Below are 27168 nucleotides of genomic sequence, written 5' to 3' on the forward strand. Positions count from 1 at the left end.
GTTTGAAGCCTGAAATGTGGCAAAAGGTCGCAAAGTTCAAGGGGGCCGAATACTTTCGCAAGGCACTGTACATCCACAGGTTCACCTCCAATTGTCTCAAATTATGTAAATTAGCTTATCAGAAGCTTTTTAAGCCATGACACCATTTTCTGGAATTTTCCAAACTGTTTAAAGGCACAGTCAACTTAGTGTATGTCAACTTTTGACCCACTGGAATTGTGATACAGTGAATGATAAGTGAAATAATCTGTCTGTAAACAATTGTTGGAAAAATGACTTGTGTCATGCACAAAGTAGATTTCCTAACCGACTTGCCAAAACTATATTTTGTTAACAAGAATTGTGTGGAGTGGTTGAAAAACAAGTTTTAATGACTCCAACCAACCTTAACTTCCGACTTTAGCTGTACATGTACAAATTACCTTGACTAATCTGTTCCTCGGCACATTGACTTGGTACCGGTACCTACTATAGCCAGCCTCATTATTGTTATTTTATTGTTACCTTTTTTTTAAAAACTTTAGCTTATTTGTAAATATTTTCTTAACTCAATTTTCTTAAAACTGCTTTGTTGGTTAAGGCTTGTAAAGTAAGCATTTCACAGTAATGTCTACACCTGTTGTATTCAGCACAAGTGACAAATAAAATTATATTTTATTTTATTGGCTCATTCATCCTCTCTCCTCTCCCCTGTAATTATTCCCCAGGTCGTTGCTGTAAATGAGAATGTGTTCTCAGTCAAGTTACCTGGTAAAATAAGGGTTAAATATAATTCAATATAAGGCTGCCAGTCATACTCAGAGCCCTGTGAACTGGGCCACCCACACATATTCTGTAGTGTGGCTCAGATGCAGCCCTAAAGAGATTTGGAGGCCGTATTTTTTAAAGGAGGGTGGAGATTCTTTCTGCTTGCATGTTTTTTTTTACAGAAATATCAGAAACAGAGGTGGCAGGTTAAGAGGAATCAAAGTGTGAGAGGTGGCATCAGGTATTGAATCCCAGTCTCATGCGGGGAATTGTACATGTGTGTAAAGCCGGGGGTGTTACTAACCACTACCATGGCTTATAAGCAGTGGCATACTGCATCATGTACATAGGACGCACATGTACAAAGGAGCTCAGCTACATTAGACAGCTACATTACCCACAGATATAAAATACTGATCACAGCACAGAGGTTCCCTTTCAATCTCTCCCCTTCTCCCGTGTGATGCAACCTTAACTATTTGACTGGAGAAGAGGAGGGAGGGCTATTCACTCCGGGGTAGTTGGAGGGATTGGGAGGAGGAGGAGAGTGACTGCTGCTGTGTGCCTGTCTACACAGCCCCCCTCCCTCTCTCACTCTGTCAGCAATCCCCTCCTCTCTTTCTCCCTCTCCATCTCCCTTGCGCTCTCTCTGTCTGTCTGGTGTGTTAGCAGTATGGAGCCCAACAGTCCTAAGAAGATCCAGTTTGCTGTGCCTCCCTTTCAGAGCCAGTTGGACCCTCAGGCAGCTGAACATGTGAGTTCATCCCACTGCACCATTGGCTTGTGGGGGGGGTGGGTGTGTGGCGGGTAATGTACATGGGTGACAGGGATATTTGATAATTTGGACTTCACTAGAGAGTAGATGGCTAGTTGGGTTTGTTGCTAATTGACAAGCTGGGGACGTATCAAGTGTCTCAGCGCAACAGTGCTGATTTAGGATCAGTTTAACCATTTACATCACAAAAAATAACATTACATGGACAGGGGGAGCTGATCCTAGATCAGCACTCCTGCTCTGAAACACTTGATACATAATTGCCCTGGTCTTTATGAAATAGCTTTTGGTTTTATTCATGGTCATCTTTATAGCTGATTTCAATATTTGTGCGTTAAACTATCTAACAATTATTCTAAAGATGATACACAAACACCATGCTTGAAGTTGATTGCATTTACACAGTCAGCATTGGATGAACAATATCATGTTACTTTAATGGTTGAAGCAAAACCTTCTTCATGCCCCTAAATCCATTACTACAACCAATATCAGCCTGATGCAACTGTTTTGGCTAGTAATGGCTGGAACACACAGAATTAGAGGATTAGATGCAGTTGAGGATTAGATGTTTCTGTGCAGTATACTGTAGGGTGATTACCCCTAGACTATGATCATGGGTCAGTTTTGATTTTCCCCACTAATGGTTATGGTTGGGATTGGGAAAGGGGAAGCTGATCGTAAATCTTTACCTAGAGCAAACTTCACCCCAGAGCTGTATCATAGGCTATCCCTCACCCCTTCCTCCCCCATCACAGATTCGTAGGAGAAGACCCACCCCTGCGACGCTGGTCATCTACCAAGAGCCATCTGGGGCAGGTAAGACAGGGGAAACTCTATCCCATCAGTGTGTGTGTGTGTGTGTGTGTGTGTGTGTGTGTGTGTGTGTGTGTGTGTGTGTGTGTGTGTGTGTGTGTGTGCGCGCGCGCGCGCATCTCTCCTTGTGTGTACTGCAACTAAGGTTACAATGGAGTGGCACACCACACATCTTGTTCTTAATTGCCTAGTTAAATAAGGTTATACATACACTCTCACACTAGAGACTATATACTTTATCAGCATAACATTTACTGTGACTTTATAGAAGTCAGGACATTCACTTATGCTCGCTCATATACTATTTAGAGCCAATTAACTCTTCTGCTATCTTGATCAGGACTCTCTTGAAAAATTAATTTTTATCTTAATGGGACAAGATGGATAAATAAACGTCAAATAAAAGGAGTCAGCTGATAGTTTGTACAGGAATTCCAGCTGAATGTTAGTCATAATAATGTAAGAACCTTTCAGCACTGGCCCAAATACAAAGGCGTCTGTATATAGCGTAGCACAGAGCAGTACACAGTTTACATATACTGTACATATACAGTGTGCGTATACATACTATACATATTATACAGTATAACAATAAGATTGTTTAGGCATTGATTGGGTTGACTCCTACTGGAAGGGCCACATCTGCAGAAACATACATTGTCAAGCATACTGTGTCATCCAGTAAAACGACAAACATCCCACTGGGCATACACTAGTTGAATCAATGTCGTTTCCATGTCATTGAACCAATGTTGAATAGACTTTGATTGTTGTCTGTGCCTAGTGGGATTTATCTCATGAAAAGATATTATATAAAATTAACATCTTAAGTAGTGTTTTAACAGGGATAGTAAAAAAATGTATCTCCAAAAAGTAAACTATCCCTTTAAAGGCCACTAAAAAGAGGCAAGAAGCAGGAGCCAAGTAAAATTTCTCTATTTTGACATTGGACTATGTTGTGCTGGATATCATGTGGTTGTACACTTCTTAGAGGGACAACTTCCGGTGAAACTGGAGTGCACACAATTCAAATAAATAATCATACAAATAATGGATATTAAACATTTAGGTATATACAAGTTCAATGCTTAAATTCTTGTTAATCTAACTGCATTGTCCGATGTACAATAGGCTTTACAGCGAAAGCATGCCATACAATTGTTTGAGGACGGCGCCCCACATCAAACTATTTTTCCACTGGCACAGGTGTCATATATTAACAAATAGCGATTAAATATTCACATACTTTTTGAAAATCTTCCTTTGATTTGACATCCAAAGGGTCCCAGCCTAAATGTGTAGTGTCATTTTGTTAGATAAAATCCTTCTTTATATCCCAAAAAGTCAGTTTAGTTGGAGCCATCAATTTGAGTAATCCCCTTGTTCAACTTGCAGAGAAAGGAATCCAAGAAGGTACCGCTAGACTTTGTTAAAACAAGTCAAAATACGGTTCTATATAATCCTCAGATACCCTAAAATGTAATTAAACTATAATATTTAATACGGAAAGAAGTATGTTCAATAGAAAAACAACATCAGCAGGTGCGTGTTTTCCTCGTTGCGCATACACAAATGTCCAAGTCTGTGTCCCTGTATCAAAACTCATTATTCTTCATTTTGGAAGAAACGAGCCTGAAACATTGAACAAAGACTACTGACACCCAGTGGAAGCCATAGGAATTGCATCCTGGGAGCTAGATAAAAAAAAATCCCCATATGTATCATTGGAAGATTATGGGCTCTCAAAAAAAATATTGATTTCTTTGGATTTTATCCTACCATGTCTATTGTGTTATAGTCTCCTACATTATTTTAACATTTCTACAAACTTCAGAGTGTTTTCTTTCCAATGGTATCACATATATTCATATCCTGGCTTCAGGGCCTGAGCAACAGGCAGTTTGCTTTGGGAACCTCAGTCAGGCGGAAATGGAGAAAAATAGACCCTAGCCTGAATAAGTTAATAATCCCAAAGGGACAGGCAAATAGACAGGTCAAGGCAGGCAGGGGTCAATAGTCCAGAGAAGTGGGGGAGAGGTACAGGACGGCAGACAGGCTCAGGGTCAGGTCAGGCAGAGGTCGGTAATACAGTGTAAGGGAATACCCCCCTGATTTGGACAAAAACAAATGGCGGTATATTGGCATTGGACAAACCATATACACGATGGTCAATACCACCCAATTTGGCGTTGATTCATGCAAAGTATATTGCAAATGCCATATGGCAATTGCCAATTGTAACACTTCAAAATTCCAATAGGGGGCGTGTGCGTTCCACCGGGGCATTTCATATTGCAAATGGCACCCAAGTCAACATCCAAAAGCCAAATTTTGAAAAATGACATTTTTAAAAAAAAACTTAAAAACCCTTAAAAAAGTGCTTTCTGGACCTTTTTTCGAAATTCTTTCGAGTTTTTTGTCAATTACACATGGGTAAGTACTGTATGAGTATACTTTTGTCATCATATATATATTTTTTTTAAGTACATGCGCATAAGGCATATGTTTTGTCCATTTGCAATATGATTTCATAGGAAGTCAAAAGTCAAAAGTCAAAAATGTCAAAATTTGGTAAAAAACTTCACACATCCTTAAAAAAGTGCTTTCTGGACCTTTTTTCAAAATTCTTTCGATTTTTGTGTCAATTACACATGTATAAGAACTTTATCAACATACTTTAGTCATGCTTTATTATCATATTTTTTTTACTTGTGCATAAGGCATATGTTTTCTCCATTTGCAATATGATGTCATAGGAAGTCAAAAGTCAAAGTCAAAAGTAATGATTTTCCTCCGTGCAACTGATGATCTAAAATGTGCAACAAAATGTTTTTGATTTTTTTTGTTTATGTTTCCTTACTTTTTCAAAGTCACTGTGCATTTGCAATATGTTTTAATGGGCAGATACCATCACGAATTTGTCATGCTCAAAATTCAAACTTTACTTTGCTCAAACTATACCTTGGTCAACTTGTATTACATATTTCTTTTTGTTTTACTTGTGCATAAGGCATATGTTTTCTCCATTTGCAATATGATGTCATAGGAAGTCAAAAGTCAAAGTCAAAAGTAAATATTTTCCTCCGTGCACCTGGTGATCTGAAATGTGCACCTGGTGACCTGAAATGTGCACCTGGTGATCTAAAATATGCAACTGGTAACCCAAAAAAAAATTTTTGGGATGTTTTTTTGTTTATGTTTCCTTACTTTTTCAAAGTCACTGTGCATTTGCAATATGTTTTAATGGGCAGGTACCATCACGAATTTGTCATGCTCAAAATTCAAACTTTACTTTGCTCAAACTATACCTTGGTCAACTTGTATTACATATTTATTTTTGTTTTACTTGTGCATAAGGCATATGTTTTCTCCATTTGCAATATGATGTCATAGGAAGTCAAAAGTCAAAGTCAAAAGTAAATATTTTCCTCCGTGCACCTGGTGATCTGAAATGTGCACCTGGTGACCTGAAATGTGCACCTGGTGATCTAAAATATGCAACTGGTAACCCAAAAAAAAAATTTTGGGATGTTTTTTTGTTTATGTTTCCTTACTTTTTCAGTCACTGTGCATTTGCAATATGTTTTAATGGGCAGGTACCATCACGAATTTGTCATGCTCAAAATTCAAGCTTGTGATCTAAAATATGCAGCTGGTTACCCAACATTTTTTGGGATGTTTTTTTGTTTATGTTTCCTTACTTTTTCAAAGTCACTGTGCATTTGGAATATGTTTTAATGGGCAGGTACCATCACGAATTTGTTTATCGAATTTGTTTATGTTTCCTTACTTTTTCAAAGTCACTGTGCATTTGCAATATGTTTCAATGGGCAGGTACCATCACGAATTTGTCATGCTCAAAATTTTTTAGATGTATTTTTTTTTGTTTCTTACTTTTTCAAAGTCACTGTGCATTTGGAATATGTTTTAATGGGCAGGTACCATCACGAATTTGTTTATCGAATTTGTTTATGTTTCCTTACTTTTTCAAAGTCACTGTGCATTTGCAATATGTTTCAATGGGCAGGTACCATCACGAATTTGTCATGCTCAAAATTTTTTAGATGTTTTTTTTTTTGTTTCTTACTTTTTCAAAGTCACTGTGCATTTGGAATATGTTTTAATGGGCAGGTACCATCACGAATTTGTTTATCGAATTTGTTTATGTTTCCTTACTTTTTCAAAGTCACTGTGCATTTGCAATATGTTTCAATGGGCAGGTACCATCACGAATTTGTCATGCTCAAAATTTTTTAGATGTATTTTTTTTTGTTTCTTACTTTTTCAAAGTCACTGTGCATTTGGAATATGTTTTAATGGGCAGGTACCATCACGAATTTGTTTATCGAATTTGTTTATGTTTCCTTACTTTTTCAAAGTCACTGTGCATTTGCAATATGTTTCAATGGGCAGGTACCATCACGAATTTGTCATGCTCAAAATTTTTTAGATGTATTTTTTTTTGTTTCTTACTTTTTCAAAGTCACTGTGCATTTGGAATATGTTTTAATGGGCAGGTACCATCACGAATTTGTTTATCGAATTTGTTTATGTTTCCTTACTTTTTCAAAGTCACTGTGCATTTGCAATATGTTTCAATGGGCAGGTACCATCACGAATTTGTCATGCTCAAAATTTTTTAGATGTATTTTTTTTTGTTTCCTTACTTTTTCAAAGTCACTGTGCATTTGGAATATGTTTTAATGGGCAGGTACCATCACAAATTTGTTTATCGAATTTGTTTATGTTTCCTTACTTTTTCAAAGTCACTGTGCATTTGCAATATGTTTCAATGGGCAGGTACCATCACGAATTTGTCATGCTCAAAATTTTTTAGATGTATTTTTTTTTGTTTCCTTACTTTTTCAAAGTCACTGTGCATTTGGAATATGTTTTAATGGGCAGGTACCATCACGAATTTGTTTATCGAATTTGTTTATGTTTCCTTACTTTTTCAAAGTCACTGTGCATTTGGAATATGTTTTAATGGGCAGGTACCATCACGAATTTGTTTATCGAATTTGTTTATGTTTCCTTACTTTTTCAAAGTCACTGTGCATTTGCAATATGTTTCAATGGGCAGGTACCATCACGAATTTGTCATGCTCAAAATTTTTTAGATGTATTTTTTTTTGTTTCTTACTTTTTCAAAGTCACTGTGCATTTGGAATATGTTTTAATGGGCAGGTACCATCACGAATTTGTTTATCGAATTTGTTTATGTTTCCTTACTTTTTCAAAGTCACTGTGCATTTGCAATATGTTTCAATGGGCAGGTACCATCACGAATTTGTCATGCTCAAAATTTTTTAGATGTATTTTTTTTTGTTTCTTACTTTTTCAAAGTCACTGTGCATTTGGAATATGTTTTAATGGGCAGGTACCATCACGAATTTGTTTATCGAATTTGTTTATGTTTCCTTACTTTTTCAAAGTCACTGTGCATTTGCAATATGTTTCAATGGGCAGGTACCATCACGAATTTGTCATGCTCAAAATTTTTTAGATGTTTTTTTTTTTGTTTCTTACTTTTTCAAAGTCACTGTGCATTTGGAATATGTTTTAATGGGCAGGTACCATCACGAATTTGTTTATCGAATTTGTTTATGTTTCCTTACTTTTTCAAAGTCACTGTGCATTTGCAATATGTTTCAATGGCCAGGTACCATCACGAATTTGTCATGCTCAAAATTTTTTAGATGTATTTTTTTTTGTTTCCTTACTTTTTCAAAGTCACTGTGCATTTGGAATATGTTTTAATGGGCAGGTACCATCACGAATTTGTTTATCGAATTTGTTTATGTTTCCTTACTTTTTCAAAGTCACTGTGCATTTGCAATATGTTTCAATGGGCAGGTACCATCACGAATTTGTCATGCTCAAAATTTTTTAGATGTATTTTTTTTTGTTTCCTTACTTTTTCAAAGTCACTGTGCATTTGGAATATGTTTTAATGGGCAGGTACCATCACGAATTTGTTTATCGAATTTGTTTATGTTTCCTTACTTTTTCAAAGTCACTGTGCATTTGGAATATGTTTTAATGGGCAGGTACCATCACGAATTTGTTTATCGAATTTGTTTATGTTTCCTTACTTTTTCAAAGTCACTGTGCATTTGCAATATGTTTCAATGGGCAGGTACCATCACGAATTTGTCATGCTCAAAATTTTTTAGATGTATTTTTTTTTGTTTCTTACTTTTTCAAAGTCACTGTGCATTTGGAATATGTTTTAATGGGCAGGTACCATCACGAATTTGTTTATCGAATTTGTTTATGTTTCCTTACTTTTTCAAAGTCACTGTGCATTTGCAATATGTTTCAATGGGCAGGTACCATCACGAATTTGTCATGCTCAAAATTTTTTAGATGTATTTTTTTTTGTTTCTTACTTTTTCAAAATCACTGTGCATTTGGAATATGTTTTAATGGGCAGGTACCATCACGAATTTGTTTATCGAATTTGTTTATGTTTCCTTACTTTTTCAAAGTCACTGTGCATTTGCAATATGTTTCAATGGGCAGGTACCATCACGAATTTGTCATGCTCAAAATTTTTTAGATGTATTTTTTTTTGTTTCCTTACTTTTTCAAAGTCACTGTGCATTTGGAATATGTTTTAATGGGCAGGTACCATCACGAATTTGTTTATCGAATTTGTTTATGTTTCCTTACTTTTTCAAAGTCACTGTGCATTTGCAATATGTTTCAATGGGCAGGTACCATCACGAATTTGTCATGCTCAAAATTTTTTAGATGTATTTTTTTTTGTTTCTTACTTTTTCAAAGTCACTGTGCATTTGGAATATGTTTTAATGGGCAGGTACCATCACGAATTTGTTTATCGAATTTGTTTATGTTTCCTTACTTTTTCAAAGTCACTGTGCATTTGCAATATGTTTCAATGGGCAGGTACCATCACGAATTTGTCATGCTCAAAATTTTTTAGATGTATTTTTTTTTGTTTCTTACTTTTTCAAAGTCACTGTGCATTTGGAATATGTTTTAATGGGCAGGTACCATCACGAATTTGTTTATCGAATTTGTTTATGTTTCCTTACTTTTTCAAAGTCACTGTGCATTTGCAATATGTTTCAATGGGCAGGTACCATCACGAATTTGTCATGCTCAAAATTTTTTAGATGTATTTTTTTTTGTTTCCTTACTTTTTCAAAGTCACTGTGCATTTGGAATATGTTTTAATGGGCAGGTACCATCACGAATTTGTTTATCGAATTTGTTTATGTTTCCTTACTTTTTCAAAGTCACTGTGCATTTGCAATATGTTTCAATGGGCAGGTACCATCATGAATTTGTCATGCTCAAAATTTTTTAGATGTATTTTTTTTTGTTTCTTACTTTTTCAAAGTCACTGTGCATTTGGAATATGTTTTAATGGGCAGGTACCATCACGAATTTGTTTATCGAATTTGTTTATGTTTCCTTACTTTTTCAAAGTCACTGTGCATTTGCAATATGTTTCAATGGGCAGGTACCATCACGAATTTGTCATGCTCAAAATTTTTTAGATTTTTTTTTTTGTTTCTTACTTTTTCAAAGTCACTGTGCATTTGGAATATGTTTTAATGGGCAGGTACCATCACGAATTTGTTTATCGAATTTGTTTATGTTTCCTTACTTTTTCAAAGTCACTGTGCATTTGCAATATGTTTCAATGGGCAGGTACCATCACGAATTTGTCATGCTCAAAATTTTTTAGATGTATTTTTTTTGGTTTCTTACTTTTTCAAAGTCACTGTGCATTTGGAATATGTTTTAATGGGCAGGTACCATCACGAATTTGTTTATCGAATTTGTTTATGTTTCCTTACTTTTTCAAAGTCACTGTGCATTTGCAATATGTTTCAATGGGCAAGTACCATCACGAATTTGTCATGCTCAAAATTTTTTAGATGTATTTTTTTTTGTTTCTTACTTTTTCAAAGTCACTGTGCATTTGGAATATGTTTTAATGGGCAGGTACCATCACGAATTTGTTTATCGAATTTGTTTATGTTTCCTTACTTTTTCAAAGTCACTGTGCATTTGGAATATGTTTTAATGGGCAGGTACCATCACGAATTTGTTTATCGAATTTGTTTATGTTTCCTTACTTTTTCAAAGTCACTGTGCATTTGCAATATGTTTCAATGGGCAGGTACCATCACGAATTTGTCATGCTCAAAATTTTTTAGATGTATTTTTTTTTGTTTCCTTACTTTTTCAAAGTCACTGTGCATTTGGAATATGTTTCAATGGGCAGGTACCATCACGAATTTGTCATGCTCAAAAAATTTTAGATGTATTTTTTTTTGTTTCTTACTTTTTCAAAGTCACTGTGCATTTGCAATATGTTTTAATGGGCAGGTACCATCACGAATTTGTCATGCTATAAAAATCCTGCAGGAATGTGAAATTGACTGGCCCGATGAACTCGGGATGGCTTTGCAGTGATTCTGGGTCATCTCAATCGCTCGTTTGGGTTGATTTCAGAATGTCGCTTTTGGTGATGTTTTTTCACTATAGAATCATATTGCAAATGTACAAGAGTCAAGTGGACAAGAGTCCATCAGTCAATTAGATATCATTCTGACCACCAAACTGATACAAACTGACACCAAACCCACTTTTTCCAACTCGTTTAGTAGCCAACTATTACATACTTCAGAGCTGGCCCAAAATTCACAACGCCTTCGGTACAAACCATAAAAAAACCATAAAACACGTAGTTACGTTCTAGCTGCGGGTCCATTTCTTATGTTATGTGTTGGCCTAGCTGAGGCGACCCCGAATCCCAAGTTTCGGCTCGATAGGTCATTTGGTGTCCGAGAAAAACCCTAATTGGTGCTGAAAATCCACTATTTTCCATGACTTGCTACGGGGTCCTTGAATGAGATATCGGACAGAAACGTTGGGGTCTGTCTATATGGGCCGAGACGTTCGCAATGCACCTAGTCTTGCGACTCTGGGACATTTCTAAATGTCGTCATTTTCGTGATGCAAAAATGAATTGAAGTTATTTCAAATGTACGAGGCTGTTTCTCGGTCCGAGAACCTTCTAGAGCCACGTAACTCACCACGCACCATCTACGGGAGGTCTAGAACAGGTTTCTAAAGTTTCGGAACTCTAGGTCCGACGGTTCTTTTTTAGCTCCAACAAAGCTAACTATTGGAGCCACTGTCTGTCTCTACGCACCCCAATACGTCCCTCCATCCAAGTTGTGTTTTAGTGCAATTTTTTTTCCTTTGATTTTTTTGGGGAAAAATGACTGATTTACAGTTCATGGGGGTTGCCTAATCACACATATGAAGTTTTGGACAGATCAGACTTTTTTAACCCTTCGAAACAGCCCCTGAGACACCAATTATGGCACTTCCGGTTGGCACAGGAAGTTATAAATCAACACATATCCTCATTGGGGTATGCTGTTACAGAATCCTGAGTTTTAAGTCCTTACGTTAAGAATTGACTGATCTACACAGGGTTGAATGCACTATGTCTATCAAACTGCATGCATTGTATGGGTAAACACTTTTAGGGGCATTTTAACCACTTCCGGTTGGTCCAGGAAGCTTAGAATCGACACAGGTAGACCTCATAGTGGCCTGATGGACTGGTACCGAAGACAGGTTCATACGGCATTCATAACCCACATAGGCCTCAGGTTGAAATTAGGGGTGCAGGCAATGTATTCCTATGGGGAGAGATGACACTGTAATCTGTGAGATCAAAAAACACTGTTTTACTGTGAAGGGTTAATGCCACACGGTCAAGGTTAGGCTTGTTGAGATCGGGAGGACCTTAGGAACATTCAAGTGGTGGAATTTTTCTTCTCACCCTAACGGTTCTCTCACTGTCACTCAAAAGCAAATGACATTGTGGTGCAGGCTTCATTTTGGGCCTTCTATTCTAATGGTTGCTGCGCCTAGACCGAGCGAGCTACGGTCAAGCGGGATAGCTCGTTGAACTCAGAACAGTCTGGAGACTATGGTGATGCCATTTTTTGTGTTGATTTCAGAATGCCATTTTGGTGATGGTCCCTCTCCGTTTAAACATATTGCAAATGTACAAAAGTCAACTAGCAAGTCAGTGTCCATCAGTCAATTAGATGTCATTATGACACCAAATGGATATCAATTGACACCAAACCCACTTTTTCCTACTCATTTAGTAGCCAACTATCACATATGTCAGAGCAGGCCCATAATTCACAGCGCCTCTAGTTGAAAACATAATAAAAAGGTAAAACACATAGTTACGTTCTAGCTGTGGGTCCAGTTCGGACATTATGTGAAGTCCTATGTGAGGCGACCCCGAATCCCGAGTTTCGGCTCGATAGGTCATTTGGTGTCCGAGAAAAACCCTAATTGGTGCTGAAAATCCACTATTTTCCATGACTTGCTACGGGGTCCTTGAATGAGCTATCGGACAGAAACGTTGGGGTCTGTCTATATGGGCCGAGACGTTCGCAATGCACCTAGTCTTGCGACTCTGGGACATTTCTAAATGTCGTCATTTTCGTGATGCAAAAATGAATTGAAGTTATTTCAAATGTACGAGGCTGTTTCTCGGTCCGAGAACCGTCTAGAGCCACGTAACTCGCCACGCACCATGGCCCGGAGGTCTAGAACAGGTTTCTAAAGTTTCGGAACTCTAGGTCCGACCGTTCTTTTTTAGCTCCAACAAAGCTAACTATTGCGGCCACTGTCTGTCTCTACGCACCCCAATACGTCCCTCCATCCAAGTTGTGTTTTAGTGCAATTTTTTTTTCCTTTGATTTTTTTGGGGAAAAATGACTGATTTACAGTTCATGGGGGTTGCCTAATCACATATATGAAGTTTTGGACAGATCTGACTTTTTTAACCCTTCGAAACAGCCCCTGAGACACCAATTATGGCACTTCCGGTTGGCACAGGAAGCTATAAATCACCACATGTCTTGATTGACATGGCCACTTACAGAATCCCGAGTTTTAAGTCTTTACGTTAAGAATTGACTGATCTACACAGGGTTGAATGCACTATGTCTATCAAACTGCATGCAATGTATGGGTAAACACTTTTAGGGTGATTTGAACCACTTCCGGTTGGTCCAGGAAGCTTAGAATCAACACAGGTAGACCTCATAGTGGCCTGATGGACTGGTACCGAAGACAGGTTCATACGGCATTCATAACCCACATAGGCCTCAGGTTGAAATTAGGGGTGCAGGCAATGTATTCCTATGGGGAGAGATGACACTGTAATCTGTGAGATCAAAAAACACTGTTTTACTGTGAAGGGTTAATGCCACACAGTCAAGGTTAGGCTTGTTCAGATCGGGAGGACCTTAGGAACATTCCTATGGTGGAATTTTTCTTCTCACCCTAACGGTTCTCTCACTGTCACTCAAAAGCAAATGACATTGTGGGGCAGGCTTCATTTTGGGCCTAATATTCTAATGGTTGCTGCGCCTAGACCGAGCGAGCTACGGTCAAGCGGGATAGCTCGTTGAACTCAGCACAGTCTGGAGACTATGGTGATGCCATTTTTTGTGTTGATTTCAGAATGCCATTTTGGTGATGGTCCCTCTCTGTTTAAACATATTGCAAATGTACAAAAGTCAACTAGCAAGTCAGTGTCCATCAGTCAATTAGATGTCATTATGACACCAAACCCACTGTTTCCTACTCATTTAGATGCCAACTATCATATATGTCAGAGCAGTCCCATAATTCACAGCGCCTCTAGTTGAAAACATAATAAAAAGGTAAAACACATTGTTACGTTCTAGCTGCGGGTCCAGTTCGGACATTATGTGAAGTCCTATGTGAGGCGACCCCGAATCCCGAGTTTCGGCTCGATAGGTCATTTGGTGTCCGAGAAAAACCCTAATTGGTGCTGAAAATCCACTTATTTCCATGCCTTGCTACGGGGTCCTTGAACGAGCTATCGGACAGAAACTTTGGGGTCCGTCTCTATGGGCCGAGCCGGTTTCAACGCACCTAGCCTTGCGTCTCTGAGACTTTTCTAAACGTCGTCATTTTCGTGATGCAAAAATGAATTGAAGTTATTGCGAATGTACGAGGCTGTTTCTCGGTCCGAGAACCGTCTAGAGCCACGTAACTCGCCACGCACCATGGCCCGGAGGTCTAGAACAGGTTTCTAAAGTTTCGGAACTCTAGGTCCGACCGTTCTTTTTTAGCTCCAACAAAGCTAACTATTGCGGCCACTGTCTGTCTCTCCGCACCCCAATACGTCCCTCCATCCAAGTTGTGTTTTAGTGCAATTTTTTTTTCCTTTGATTTTTTTTGGGAAAAATGACTGATTTACAGTTCATGGGGGTTGCCTAATCACATATATGAAGTTTTGGACAGATCTGACTTTTTTAACCCTTCGAAACAGCCCCTGAGACACCAATTATGGCACTTCCGGTTGGCACAGGAAGCTATAAGTCACCACATATCCTCATTGGGGTATGCTGTTACAGAATCCTGAGTTTTAAGTCCTTACGTTAAGAATTGACTGATCTACACAGGGTTGAATGCACTATGTCTATCAAACTGCATGCAGTGTATGGGTAAACACTTTTAGGGGCATTTGAACCACTTCCGGTTGGTCCAGGAAGCTTAGAATCGACACAGGTAGACCTCATAGTGGCCCGATGGACTGGTACCGAAGACAGGTTCATACGGCATTCATAACCCACATAGGCCTCAGGTTGAAATTAGGGGTGCAGGCAATGTATTCCTATGGGGAGAGATGAAACTGTAATCTGTGAGATCAAAAAACCCTGTTTTACTGTGAAGGGTTAATGCCACACGGTCAAGGTTAGGCTTGTTGAGATCGGGAGGACCTTAGGAACATTCATGTGGTGGAATTTTTCTTCTCACCCTAACGGTTCTCTCACTGTCACTCAAAAGCAAATGACATTGTGGGGCAGGCTTCATTTTGGGCCTACTATTCTAATGGTCGGTTATTGTGTTATTTCAGAAAATCATAGAAAATCACAGAAATGTCGCAGAGCTCCGCAGCACACTTTAAAAAGATTCGTATGAACACCCTGCAACTGGATCTGTAACCGTTGAAAAAAAAAAACGCCTATTTGTGACCATCACCAATTTGTCATTGTTCCGTTTCTCTTAAATGACGATAGATAAATGGCTGGTTCTTTTTTTATTGACACCGGAGGCTCCTTGGCTTTGACCCGAAGTGGAAAAATAATTTCTCTACTTCCATTTTAAGCCTTTAATCCCAGAAAAATGGCCGTAGCTCAAAAACCGTCGAGGCCTAGACGCCATCCCGTTCGGGGCCAACTGCCCCTTGAGCCAAACCTACGCTCGCCAAGTTTCGGCTTCGAAATATTTTCAGTTTTTGAGATAAGGCCCCGTCGCGATTCGTGATGTTTTGCCAAATTGCCATATGATTCCGTATGCCATCTGGTGGGAGTGTCCGGGACGGCGGAAAAACGGTCCGAAACTTGTTTTTTTTTTTAAACGGGAACCGAAAGTCCGACAAAGTTCATTCGATGACTTCCCGGTAGGTCTGGCCCTACCGCACGGCCCGACGCCGACCGCGAATTTTACAAACGATTTCGGACGTCGGGTAAGGGACCGTACATTTGCAATATGGACTTTCTCACTGATCATACACGAAATGCCGAAATGTTCCCTTATGTATGGTAGGGCAAAGGAACAGGACGGCAGGCAGGCTCAGGCAGTGTGGTCAGGCAAGCGGGCTCAGAGACAGGACAGGCAAAGGTCAAAACCAGGAGAGCGAGTAAAAGACGAACTGGCAACAGACAGACAGAAAACACAGGTATAAATTCACAGGGGATAATGGGGAAGCTGGGCGACACCTGGAGGGGGGTGGAGACAATCACAAAGACAGGTGAAACAGATCAGGATGTGACAGTTGTAGTCTAGAATCTGTATCAGTGTACAGTATATTCTTTGTCCAGAGGTTCCAGTTCCATTCTTTAGTGTCTTTGCTTGTAGGCTGTGTATTAAATCAAATTAAATGTACAGGTATTTGTCATATGCACCATAATACAATAGGTGTAGACATTACATTGAAATGCTAACTTAAAAGTCCTTAACCAACAATACAGTTTAAATAGCTAAAAAAAGAAAGAAATTAAAGCAACAAATAATTAATGAGCCGCAGTAAAATAACAATAGCGAGGCTATATACAGACGGTACTGGTACAGAGTCAATGTGCATGGGCACCGGTTAGTCGAGGTAATTGAGGTAATATGTACATGTAGATAGAGTTATTAAAGTGACAATGCATAGATAATATAGAGAGTTGCAGCAGTGTAAAAGAGGTGGCATAGTCTGGGTAATCATTTGATTAGATGTTCAGGAGTCATATGGACTGGGGGTAGAAGCTGTTTAGAACCTTATTTAACCTAGACTTGACGCTCCGGTACCGCTTGCCGTGCGGTAGCAGAGAGAAATGTCTAGGACTAGGGTGGCTGGTGTTTTTTACCATTTTTAGGGCCTTTCTCTGACACCGCCTGGTATAGAGGTCCTGGATGGCAGGAAACTTGGCCCCAGTGATGTACTGGGCCGTATGCACTACCCTCTGTAGTGCCTTGCAGTCGGAGGCCAAGCTGTTGCCATACCAGGAAGTGATGCAACCAGTGCTCTCCATGCTCTCGATGGTGCAGTTGTAAAACCTTTTGAGGATATCAGGTCCTCAGACCCATGCCAAATGTTTTCAGTCTCCTGAGGGGGAATAAGCTTTGTCGTGCCCTCTTCACGACTGTCTTGGTGTGTTCGGACCATTCTAGTTTGTTGTTGATGTGGACACCAAGGAACTTGAAGCTCTCAACCTGCTCCACTACAGCCCCGTCAATGACAATGGGGGCGTGTTCAGTCATCCTTTTCCTGTAGTCCACAATCATCTCCTTTGTCTTGATTATGTTGAGGGAGAGGTTGTTGTCCTGGTACCACACGGCCAGGTCTCTGACCTCCTCCCTATAGACTGTCTCGTCGTTGTTGGTGATCAGGCCTACCACTGTTGTGTCATCGGCAAACTTAATGATGTCGTGCCTGGCCTTGCAGTCATGAGTGAACAGGGAGTACCCCTGAGGGGCCCCCGCGTTGAGGATCAGCGTGGCAGATGTGTTGTTACCGACCCTTACCACCTGGGTGCGGCCCGTCAGGAAGTCCAGGATCCAGTTGCAGAGGGAAGTTTTTATTCCCAGGGTCCTTAGCTTAGTGAAGAGCTTTTAGGGCACCATGGTGTTGAACGCTGAGCTGTAGTCAATGAATAGCATTCTCACATAGGTGTTCCCTTGTCCAGGTGTGAAAGGGCCGTGTGGAGTCATCTTTGGATCTGTTGGGGCGGTATGCAAATTGGAGTGGGTATAGGGTTTCTGGGATAGTGGTGTTGATGTGAGCATAACCAGCATTCCAAAGCACTTCATGTCTACAGACGTGAGTGCTACGGGTCGGTAGTCATTTAGACAGGTTACCTTAGTGTTCTGGGGCACAGGGACTATGGTGGTCTGCTTGAAACATGTTGGTATTACAGACTTATACAGGGAAAGGTTGAAAATGTCAGTGAAGAGACTTGCCAGTTGGGCAGCGCATGCTCGGAGTACACGTCCTGGTAATCCGTCTGGCCCTGCGGCCTTGTGAATGTTGACCTGTTTAAAGGTCTTAAACACATCGGCTGCAGAGAGTGTGATCACACAGTCATCCAGAACAGCCGATGCTCTCATGCATGTTTCAGTGTTACTTGCCTTGAAACGAGCATAGAAGTAATTTAGCTCGTCTGGTAGGCTCGTGTCACTGGGCAGCTCTCGGCTGTGCTTTCCTTTGTAGTCTATAATATTTTGCAAGCCCTGCCACATCCGACAAATGTCGGAGTCGGTGTAGTACGATTCGATCTTAGTCCTGTATTGATGCTTTGTTTGATTGTTCGTCGGAGGGCATAACAGGATTTCTTATAAGCTTCTTGGTTAGAGTCCCGCTCCTTGAAAGCGGCAGGTCTACCGTTCAGCTCAATATGAATGTTGTCTGTAATCCATGACTTCTGGTTGTCTGTAATCCATGACTTCCATGACTTCTGGTACGTACAGTCAATTTGGGGACAACGTCATCGATGCACTTATTGATGAAGCCAGTGATTGATGTGGTGTACTCCTCAGTGCCATCGGAAGAATCCGGGAACATATTTCAGTCTGTGCGAACAAAACTGTCCTGTAGCTTAGCATCTGCTTCCTCTGACCACTTTTTTTATTGACCGAGTCACTAGTTTCCCTGCTTTAATTTTATTATGAAAGCAGAAATCAGGAGGATAGAATTATGCTTAGAAAGTTGGTGGTAGGGGTACACTCCGAAACATAGTGAGTGTTTTGGTTTGTAAGTCTGGTGGCTAAGCCTTACTTTTTAAAACATATTTTTTGTTATTTTTATTGAATATCCGAAACATACAATATAATTGCAGTGAAGCCGCTCAATAACTACATCATACCAGTCATCCAACAGACTCCCATTAAGAGCGATACGCAGAAGCATCCATGGTCAATGCCTTGCTCAAGGGTACGTTGACAGATCTCCCACCAGGCCAAAAAACGTGAACCCGAACCCAGCAAGATCCCCCCACAGTTCCCCAATAGCTGTCCCTCAACCCCTCTCACCCCCCCCCCCCCCCCTCCAAGAAGAAAAATGTGGAAAAAAATACAATTCATTCCATTCCCCACTCCCAAGAACACCCCCAATGCACCACAAACCAAGACAATGAACAAAAGAGAAAAATGGAAAAGACAGAAGAAAACAGCAAACAATGGAAAAATATACAGTGCCTTGCGAAAGTATTCGGCCCCCTTGAACTTTGCGACCTTTTGCCACATTTCAGGCTTCAAACATAAAGATATAAAACTGTATTTTTTTGTGAAGAATCAACAACAAGTGGGACACAATCATGAAGTGGAACGACATTTATTGGATATTTCAAACTTTTTTAACAAATCAAAAACTGAAAAATTGGGCGTGCAAAATTATTCAGCCCCTTTACTTTCAGTGCAGCAAACTCTCTCCAGAAGTTCAGTGAGGATCTCTGATTGATCCAATGTTGACCTAAATGACTAATGATGATAAATACAATCCACCTGTGTGTAATAAAGTCTCCGTATAAATGCACCTGCACTGTGATAGTCTCAGAGGTCCGTTAAAAGCGCAGAGAGCATCATGAAGAACAAGGAACACACCAGGCAGTTCCGAGATACTGTTGTGAAGAAGTTTAAAGCCGGATTTGGATACAAAAAGATTTCCCAAGCTTTAAACATCCCAAGGAGCACTGTGCAAGCGATAATATTGAAATGGAAGGAGTATCAGACCACTGCAAATCTACCAAGACCTGGCCGTCCCTCTAAACTTTCAGCTCATACAAGGAGAAGACTGATCAGAGATGCAGCCAAGAGGCCCATAATCACTCTGGATGAACTGCAGAGATCTACAGCTGAGGTGGGAGACTCTGTCCATAGGACAACAATCAGTCGTATATTGCACAAATCTGGCCTTTATGGAAGAGTGGCAAGAAGAAAGACATTTCTTAAAGATATCCATAAAAAGTGTTGTTTAAAGTTTGCCACAAGCCACCTGGGAGACACACCAAACATGTGGAAGAAGGTGCTCTGGTCAGATGAAACCAAAATGTAACTTTTTGGCAACAATGCAAAACGTGATGTTTGGCGTAAAAGCAACACAGCTGAACACACCATCCCCACTGTCAAACATGGTGGTGGCAGCATCATGGTTTGGGCCTGCTTTTCTTCAGCAGGGACAGGGAAGATGGTTAAAATTGATGGGAAGATGGATGGAGCCAAATACAGGACCATTCTGGAAGAAAACCTGATGGAGTCTGCAAAAGACCTGAGACTGGGACGGAGATTTGTCTTCCAACAAGACAATGATCCAAAACATAAAGCAAAATCTACAATGGAAGGGTTCAAAAATTAACATATCCAGGTGTTAGAATGGCCAAGTCAAAGTCCAGACCTGAATCCAATCGAGAATCTGTGGAAAGAACTGAAAACTGCTGTTCACAAATGCTCTCCATCCAACCTCACTGAGCTCGAGCTGTTTTGCAAGGAGGAATGGGAAAAATTTCAGTCTCTCGATGTGCAAAACTGATAGAGACATAACCCAAGCGACCTACAGCTGTAATCGCAGCAAAAGGTGGCGCTACAAAGTATTAACTTAAGGGGGCTGAATAATTTTGCACGCCCAATTTTTCATTTTTTGATTTGTTAAAAAAGTTTGAAATATCCAATAAATGTCGTTCCACTTCATGATTGTGTCCCACTTGTTGTTGATTCTTCACAAAAAAATACAGTTTTATATCTTTATGTTTGAAGCCTGAAATGTGGCAAAAGGTCGCAAAGTTCAAGGGGGCCGAATACTTTCGCAAGGCACTGTATATACACAATAATACATTTAAAACAAAGGACAACTAAAATCATAACAACAATGCCAACTGTATATGTTTGTGTGCGTGTCTGGCACTATTACATGTATGTGTGTGTTCTTGTATGCGTTTATTTGAATGAGAGTGTGTGTATATGCATGTGTACAAACACCTGCACTGCATCAGCCTCAGGCAAAGCAGCATTAGTTTTAAAAACACTGCCCATCAGTGTCATTCAAACCATACCATTTTATGTTTTATTTTAAATTAGTTTTTTAAAACTTTTATCTGACCATCATTTGATCTCCCGCACAGCAACTACACTCCCACTTGTCTCCAATTCCACATCCCAACCCTCAGCTCCCCTCAGCCCATCCCATCTATCTCTGCTGGCCACCCACGTTGGGTGTCTACGCAACACATATCTTTCAACTATGCTGTGCTGTTTAACGTACCATTTCAATCTATATAATTGAATGGAATCCACAGATTGTGAGTTGAAGATAAATACTGTTACTATTAGCATATTAGTAATTGACTGACCCGGTCTCTCCAGATCTCCTAACAGTACTATTTCTAGGGTCAATTTTAGATCAATGCTATGCATTTTCAGCCAATCTTGAACCTGAGACCAAAAACAGGCTACATGAGGGCAATACCAAAATAAATAGTCTAGTGATTCTGCATCCTCACAACCAAATCTGCAGAGCTTCGATGATTTTATGCCGAAAATATTGAAACTTTTGTTGGTGGTGTCAGAGTCGTGTGCATAGGTGGCAGGAAGTCAGGCGCAGGAGAGTCAAACGGAGTGTAAATTGAGTCTTTTAATAAATGCCCACTTAACATGCTCCAAACACTAATATGTACATACATAAATAAACATGGGTACGAGGACCCGTCGCGCACCTATACAACCAATAAAACAATACTGACATAAAACAATCTCTGACAAAGACATGAAGGGAAATATATTGTTAAATACACAACAGGTAATGAATGGGATTGAAACCAGGTGTGTGGGAAGACAAGACAAAACCAATGGAAAATGAAAAATGGATCAATGATGGCTAGAAGACCGGTGACGTCGACCGCCGAGCACCGCCCAAACAAGGAGAGGCAACGACTTCGGGCAGAAGTCGTGACAGGTGGCACAAATTCTATATAATAATTTTAGCTGAAAAGCACAAAGTCTTGAAACTTGCGTAATTTTATATATCAACACATACACCCTGCACCATGGAATCGGTACATCAAAAATCTTTACCCATGTAGCGGTTCTCCTCGTCATCTAAGGAAGAGTAGTCTGTATGTGTATGTGTCCATGTATGTTTCCATGTTAATATTTAATAAATCAACTGAATAACAAAACAACAAAGCGCGTGAACGAAACAGTCCTGTAAGGTGCAAACACACAAAACAGAAAACAACTACCCACAAATCAAGTGGGAAAAACAGGCTACCTAAGTATGGTTCTCAATCAGAGACAACGATTGACAGCTGCCTCTGATTGAGAACCATACCAGGCCAAACACATAGAAAACCAAAACTAGAACAACACATAGAATGCCCACCCCAACTCACGCCCTGACCAACCTAAACAAGAAACATAACAAAGGAACTAAGGTCAGGACGTGACAGTACCCCCCCCCCCCCCCCCCCCCCCCCCCCCCCCCCCAAAGGTGCGGACTCCGGCCGCTTTTAGTCCAGAGAGTACAGAAAAGTTATCTAGATATTCAATGAGACGTTGCTGGGATCTAGCTTGCCGACTTAATATAAAACTTGAGTCATCGGTATACATGTGTACAACCTTTGTTTTCAAGCCTTGGATTTCTAATCCTCTAATGTTATTGGATCTGATTTAAATAGCTAGAATTTCGATGGCCATAATGAATAGATATGGCGACATCGGATACTCTTGTTTAACTCCTCTTGACAGTTCAAAACTCTCTGAGAAGTAGCCGTTTTTTAATATTTTACACCTGGGGTTGCTATACTGTCACACCCTGACCATAGTTTGCTTTGTATGTTTCTATGTTTTGGTTGGTCAGGGTGTGATCTGAGTGGGCATTCTATGTTACATGTCTAGTTTGTCCAGTTCTATGTTCGGCCTGATATGGTTCTCAATCAGAGGCAGGTGTTCGTCATTGTCTCTGATTGGGAACCATATTTAGGTAGCCTGGTTTTCACTGTGTGTTTGTGGGTGATTGTTCCTGTCTATGTGTTTTCACCAGATAGGGCTGTTTAGGTTTTCGTTACGGTCATTACGTTCTTTATTTTGTAGTGTTTGTATTGATTCGTGTTTTACGTTTGGTTATTAAAACATGGATCGCAATCTACACGCTGCATTTTGGTCCGACTCTCCTTCTCACCAAGAATACCGTTACATATACATTATTTTTTACCCATTTTACAATAGAATTACAGAAATTGAAAAATCCAGGCATTTATAAATAAAATCCAGTCTTACTTTATCAAATGCCTTTTCAAAATCCACTATGAATACCAGGCCTGGCTTCTTAGATGTTTCATGATGTTCTATTATTTCTAGTAGTTGTCGTATATTATCTCCAATGTATCGTCCATGTAAAAAACCTGTCTCATCAGAATGAACAATACCTGGTAAAACCCTTTTAATTCTGAGTGCTATGCATTTCGCTAGTATTTTTTGCTTCACAACATTGAAGTGTAAGGGGCCACCAGTTCTTTATAGATAGAATGGCTCTTTATATTTGCCATCTGGGTCTTGTTTTATTAATTAATAATAGAGAAATCAGAAATTCCTGCTGAGTACCTGACAGACTATAATTTCTATAGTAGTGGTTAAAACAATCTAACAGGCTGACTACACTGCTCGCAAGTGTTGCGAGTGTTGCAAAATACATTTTGAAATCTATGTTATTTAATTATTGCACCTACACTGCTCGCGTGCGCCAACGAGTGTCTGCGATGCCAAGGACTAAAATACAAGTCAGTTCTATTTCTGACAAAGTCCTGCCTCTCCCATCTCCTCATTGGTTTATAGAAGCAGGTACAAATGCGCCATCTCCTCATTGGTTATACCCACGTGGGTGACTGAAAGTCGAACGAGGTCAGTGGCAGTAATCCACCTAATTTATGAAAGTTCCAATCGCAATATAAAGTCAAGAGAAGAAAATTCCTCGAAGGAGGAGACCGTTATTTGTGTGGATTAATTATCAGAGTAGAGGACCTTGTGCATTTCAGGTAAAATAACAACTCAATGTTTATATCCCAGGACAAATTAGCTAGCAACAGCAAGGTGCCAGCAGCATACCACCCTGCATACCACTGCTGGGTTGCTTCTGAAGCTAAGCAGGGTTAGTCCTGGTCAGTCCCTGGATGAGAGACCAGCTGCTGCTGGAAGTGGTGTTGGAGGGCCAATATGAGGCACTCTCTCCTCTGGTTTAAAAAATATCCCAATGCCCCAGGACAGTGATTGGAGACACTGCCCTGTGTAGGCTGCTGTCTTTCGGATGGGACGTTAAACGGGTGTCCTGACTCTCTGAGGTCATTAAAGATCCCACGGCACTTATTGTAAGAGTAGGGGTGTTAACCCAGGTGTCCTGGCTAAACTCCCAATCTGGCCCTCAAACCATCACGGTCACCTAATAATCCCCAGTTTTACAATTGGCTCATTCATCCCCCTCCTCTCCCCTGTAACTATTCCCCAGGTCGTTGCTGTAAATGAGAATGTGTTCTCAGTCAACTTACCCGGTAAAATGAATGATAAATAAAAAATACAAAAATAGGACAAATTATATTCGACAACAGCCAGTGAAATTGCAGGGCGCCAAATTCAAAACAACAGAAATCCCATAACTAAAACTCCTCCAAAATACAAGTATTATCCACAATTTTAAAGATAAACTTCTTGTAAATCCAACCACAATATCCGATTTCAAAAGGGCTTTACTTCGAAAGCACACCATGCGATTATGACACGTGATTATGTTAGGTCAGCACCTAGTCACAGAAAACCATACAGCCATTTTTCCAGCCAAAGAGAGGAGTCACAAAAAGCAGAAATAGAGATACAATTAATCACTAACCTTTGATGATCTTCATCAGATGTCACTCATAGGACTTCATGTTACACAATACATGTATGTTTTGTTCGATAAAGTTCATATTTATATCCAAAAATCTCAGTTTACATTGACGCGTTAAGGTCAGAAATCCATTGTCTCAAACAAACATCCGGTGAAAGTGCAGAGAGCCACATCAAATTACAGAAATACTCATCATAAACATTGATAAACGATACAAGTGTTAAACATACGAAAAAAGATAAACTTCTCCTTAATGCAACCGCTGTGTCAGATTTCAAAAAGGCTTTACGGAGAAAGCACACTTATGTTAGGTCTGCACCTAGCCACAGAAACACATACAGCCATTTTCCAGCCAAGGAGAGTGTCACAAAAGTCAGAAATAGCATTAAAATTAATCACTTACCTTTGATCTTCATCTGGTGGCACTCCCAGGTTTCCATGTTAGAAAATAAAAGTTTGTTTTGTTCGATAATGTCCCTCTTTATGACCAAATACCTAATTTTAGCAAATGCTTAAGGCGCGTGCACCAAGTCCAGAAGAAAAGTTTTAAAAAGTACAATAAAAGTTAGTAAAAACATGCCAAATGATGTTTAAAATCAATCCTCCGGTTGTTTGTGTCATAAATAATCAATCATATTTCAACTGGATAAAAGCTTCGTCAATAGGAAAGAGGAGAAACAAGAAAGGCGATCAGGCGCATGGCTGATGAATGGAAATTTCCACTGGCCACTAATTGAAAGTGCTTTATCTCCCTCATTTTTCAGGGTAAAAGCCTGAAACAATGCCTAAAGACTGGCCACATGTAGAGGAAGCAATATAGACCATGAACTGGGTCCTAAGTCTTTGTATGGTGGATAGGCTTTCAATGGAAAAACAGCCATTCAAAATAATAGTACTTCCTGGTTGGATTTTCCTCAAGTTACTTGAGAAATACTCACAGACATTATGTTAACAGTTTTGGAAACTTTAGAGTGTTTTTATCCAAATCTACTAATTATATGCATATCCTATCTTCTGGGCCTGAGTAGTAGGCAGTTTAATTTGAGCATGCTTTTCATCCAACATTCTAAATGCTGCCCCCTACCCTAGTGAAGTTAATGCTTTTTGACCTGTCCCCAAAATAATGTAATTGGTTCAGAGTTTGTTTTGATATTTTAAACTGCGTGTCGTGATCGCGTTTGGTGTGGGGGGACAAAATACATTTATGCACGATGGCCCACGCACGCAGCCAGTTTGGGTTCCGTGTAACAAAGGAGCTTTTAATATATCAAAAAAGGCTTGATATACCTCTATGCCATCAAGCCCTGGGATTTTTCCAGATTGAAAGGATTTAATAGCCTGAAAAAGTTATTCCTCTGTAATTTGGCCTTCGCACTGATCTTTCTGTACATTTGCTAATTTTCCATTTTTTATATTATATTGGAAAGAATTCCTTACCGTAATCTTCATTCAGTGGGAGAGGAAAAGAGACGGAAAAGAGAACAACTGCTAAAATTATTAGCTTCCTCTTAAAATATAATTTGGAGAATCATAGATGTCTCCGTCTTCAGTAACAAGTTTCTGCAAATTATTTTTGTTAGCGTTCCTGTATTGGAGAATTTTATGCATTTTTCTAAAAATATTCCATTCAGTTTGCTTTATTTTTGTAATATGTTACATTAGATTGTTCTTGAATAAGTTCCTCAAGTTCTTTTTGTTTTTACTAACTTATTTTGTATCTCTGTGGTATAGTTTTTATTGCTATCTAACTGTACTATTTGTTCATGGATTTCCCTTGTTAGTCTTGTCTTTTTACCAGAAACTATTGATGAATATTGAATTTAATGACCCCTGAAGGTACCTTTAAAGGTATCCCAAACAATTAGGGGATTTGCTGAAGTCTCCTTCATGTATATCTCACTAGGTCAGGGTTTTTTAGTTTCCAAATTTCCACTATTTTTAATGTGTTCATAATATTTGTGATTTCCTTAAGGGCAAGGTGATGATAGTTTGTAGAGTGAATACCTTCACGGTCCGTTGAGGTACTTAACGCTGTGTTATAGTATAGTAATGATCATTTGTTGCCTGTAAGTTCAATAAATTGGAATAAATGTTTTCGAAGAAGCATGGATCATCCTGATTTTGACCATATAGATTAATGAGCCAAATCTCTTTTTCGTCCATTTTAATATTCAAAAGGATCCATCTTCCTTGCGAATTATTCCCGACTATTTGCACATTCAGATCAAAATTTTAGTTAATTAATATCATCACACCTTTTGAGTTCCTTTGTCCGTGACAGAAAATTATTTCACTACCCCCTTTCTTTTTCCATGCAACTTCATCTAAGGATGTGGAGTGAGTTTCCTGTAAACTGTATATG

General features: G+C 39.5%; 1 protein-coding gene across 1 annotated transcript in view; it reads left to right on the plus strand.

The window, feature by feature from the left end:
* Positions 1–1212: 1212 nt before the first annotated feature.
* Positions 1213–27168, plus strand: part of LOC118965275 (protein phosphatase 1 regulatory subunit 1C) — a 46289-nt gene continuing 20333 nt past the window's right edge. The window contains exons 1-2 of the mRNA XM_036983104.2: positions 1213–1501; positions 2281–2341. Coding sequence (XP_036838999.1) covers positions 1421–1501; positions 2281–2341 — 142 coding nt within the window. The 5' untranslated portion in view covers positions 1213–1420. The remainder of the gene's footprint in view (positions 1502–2280; positions 2342–27168) is intronic.

The sequence above is a fragment of the Oncorhynchus mykiss genome, chromosome 7 (assembly GCF_057628025.1).
Source record: "Oncorhynchus mykiss isolate SJ-2025 chromosome 7, ASM5762802v1, whole genome shotgun sequence".
NCBI lineage: Eukaryota > Metazoa > Chordata > Actinopteri > Salmoniformes > Salmonidae > Oncorhynchus > Oncorhynchus mykiss.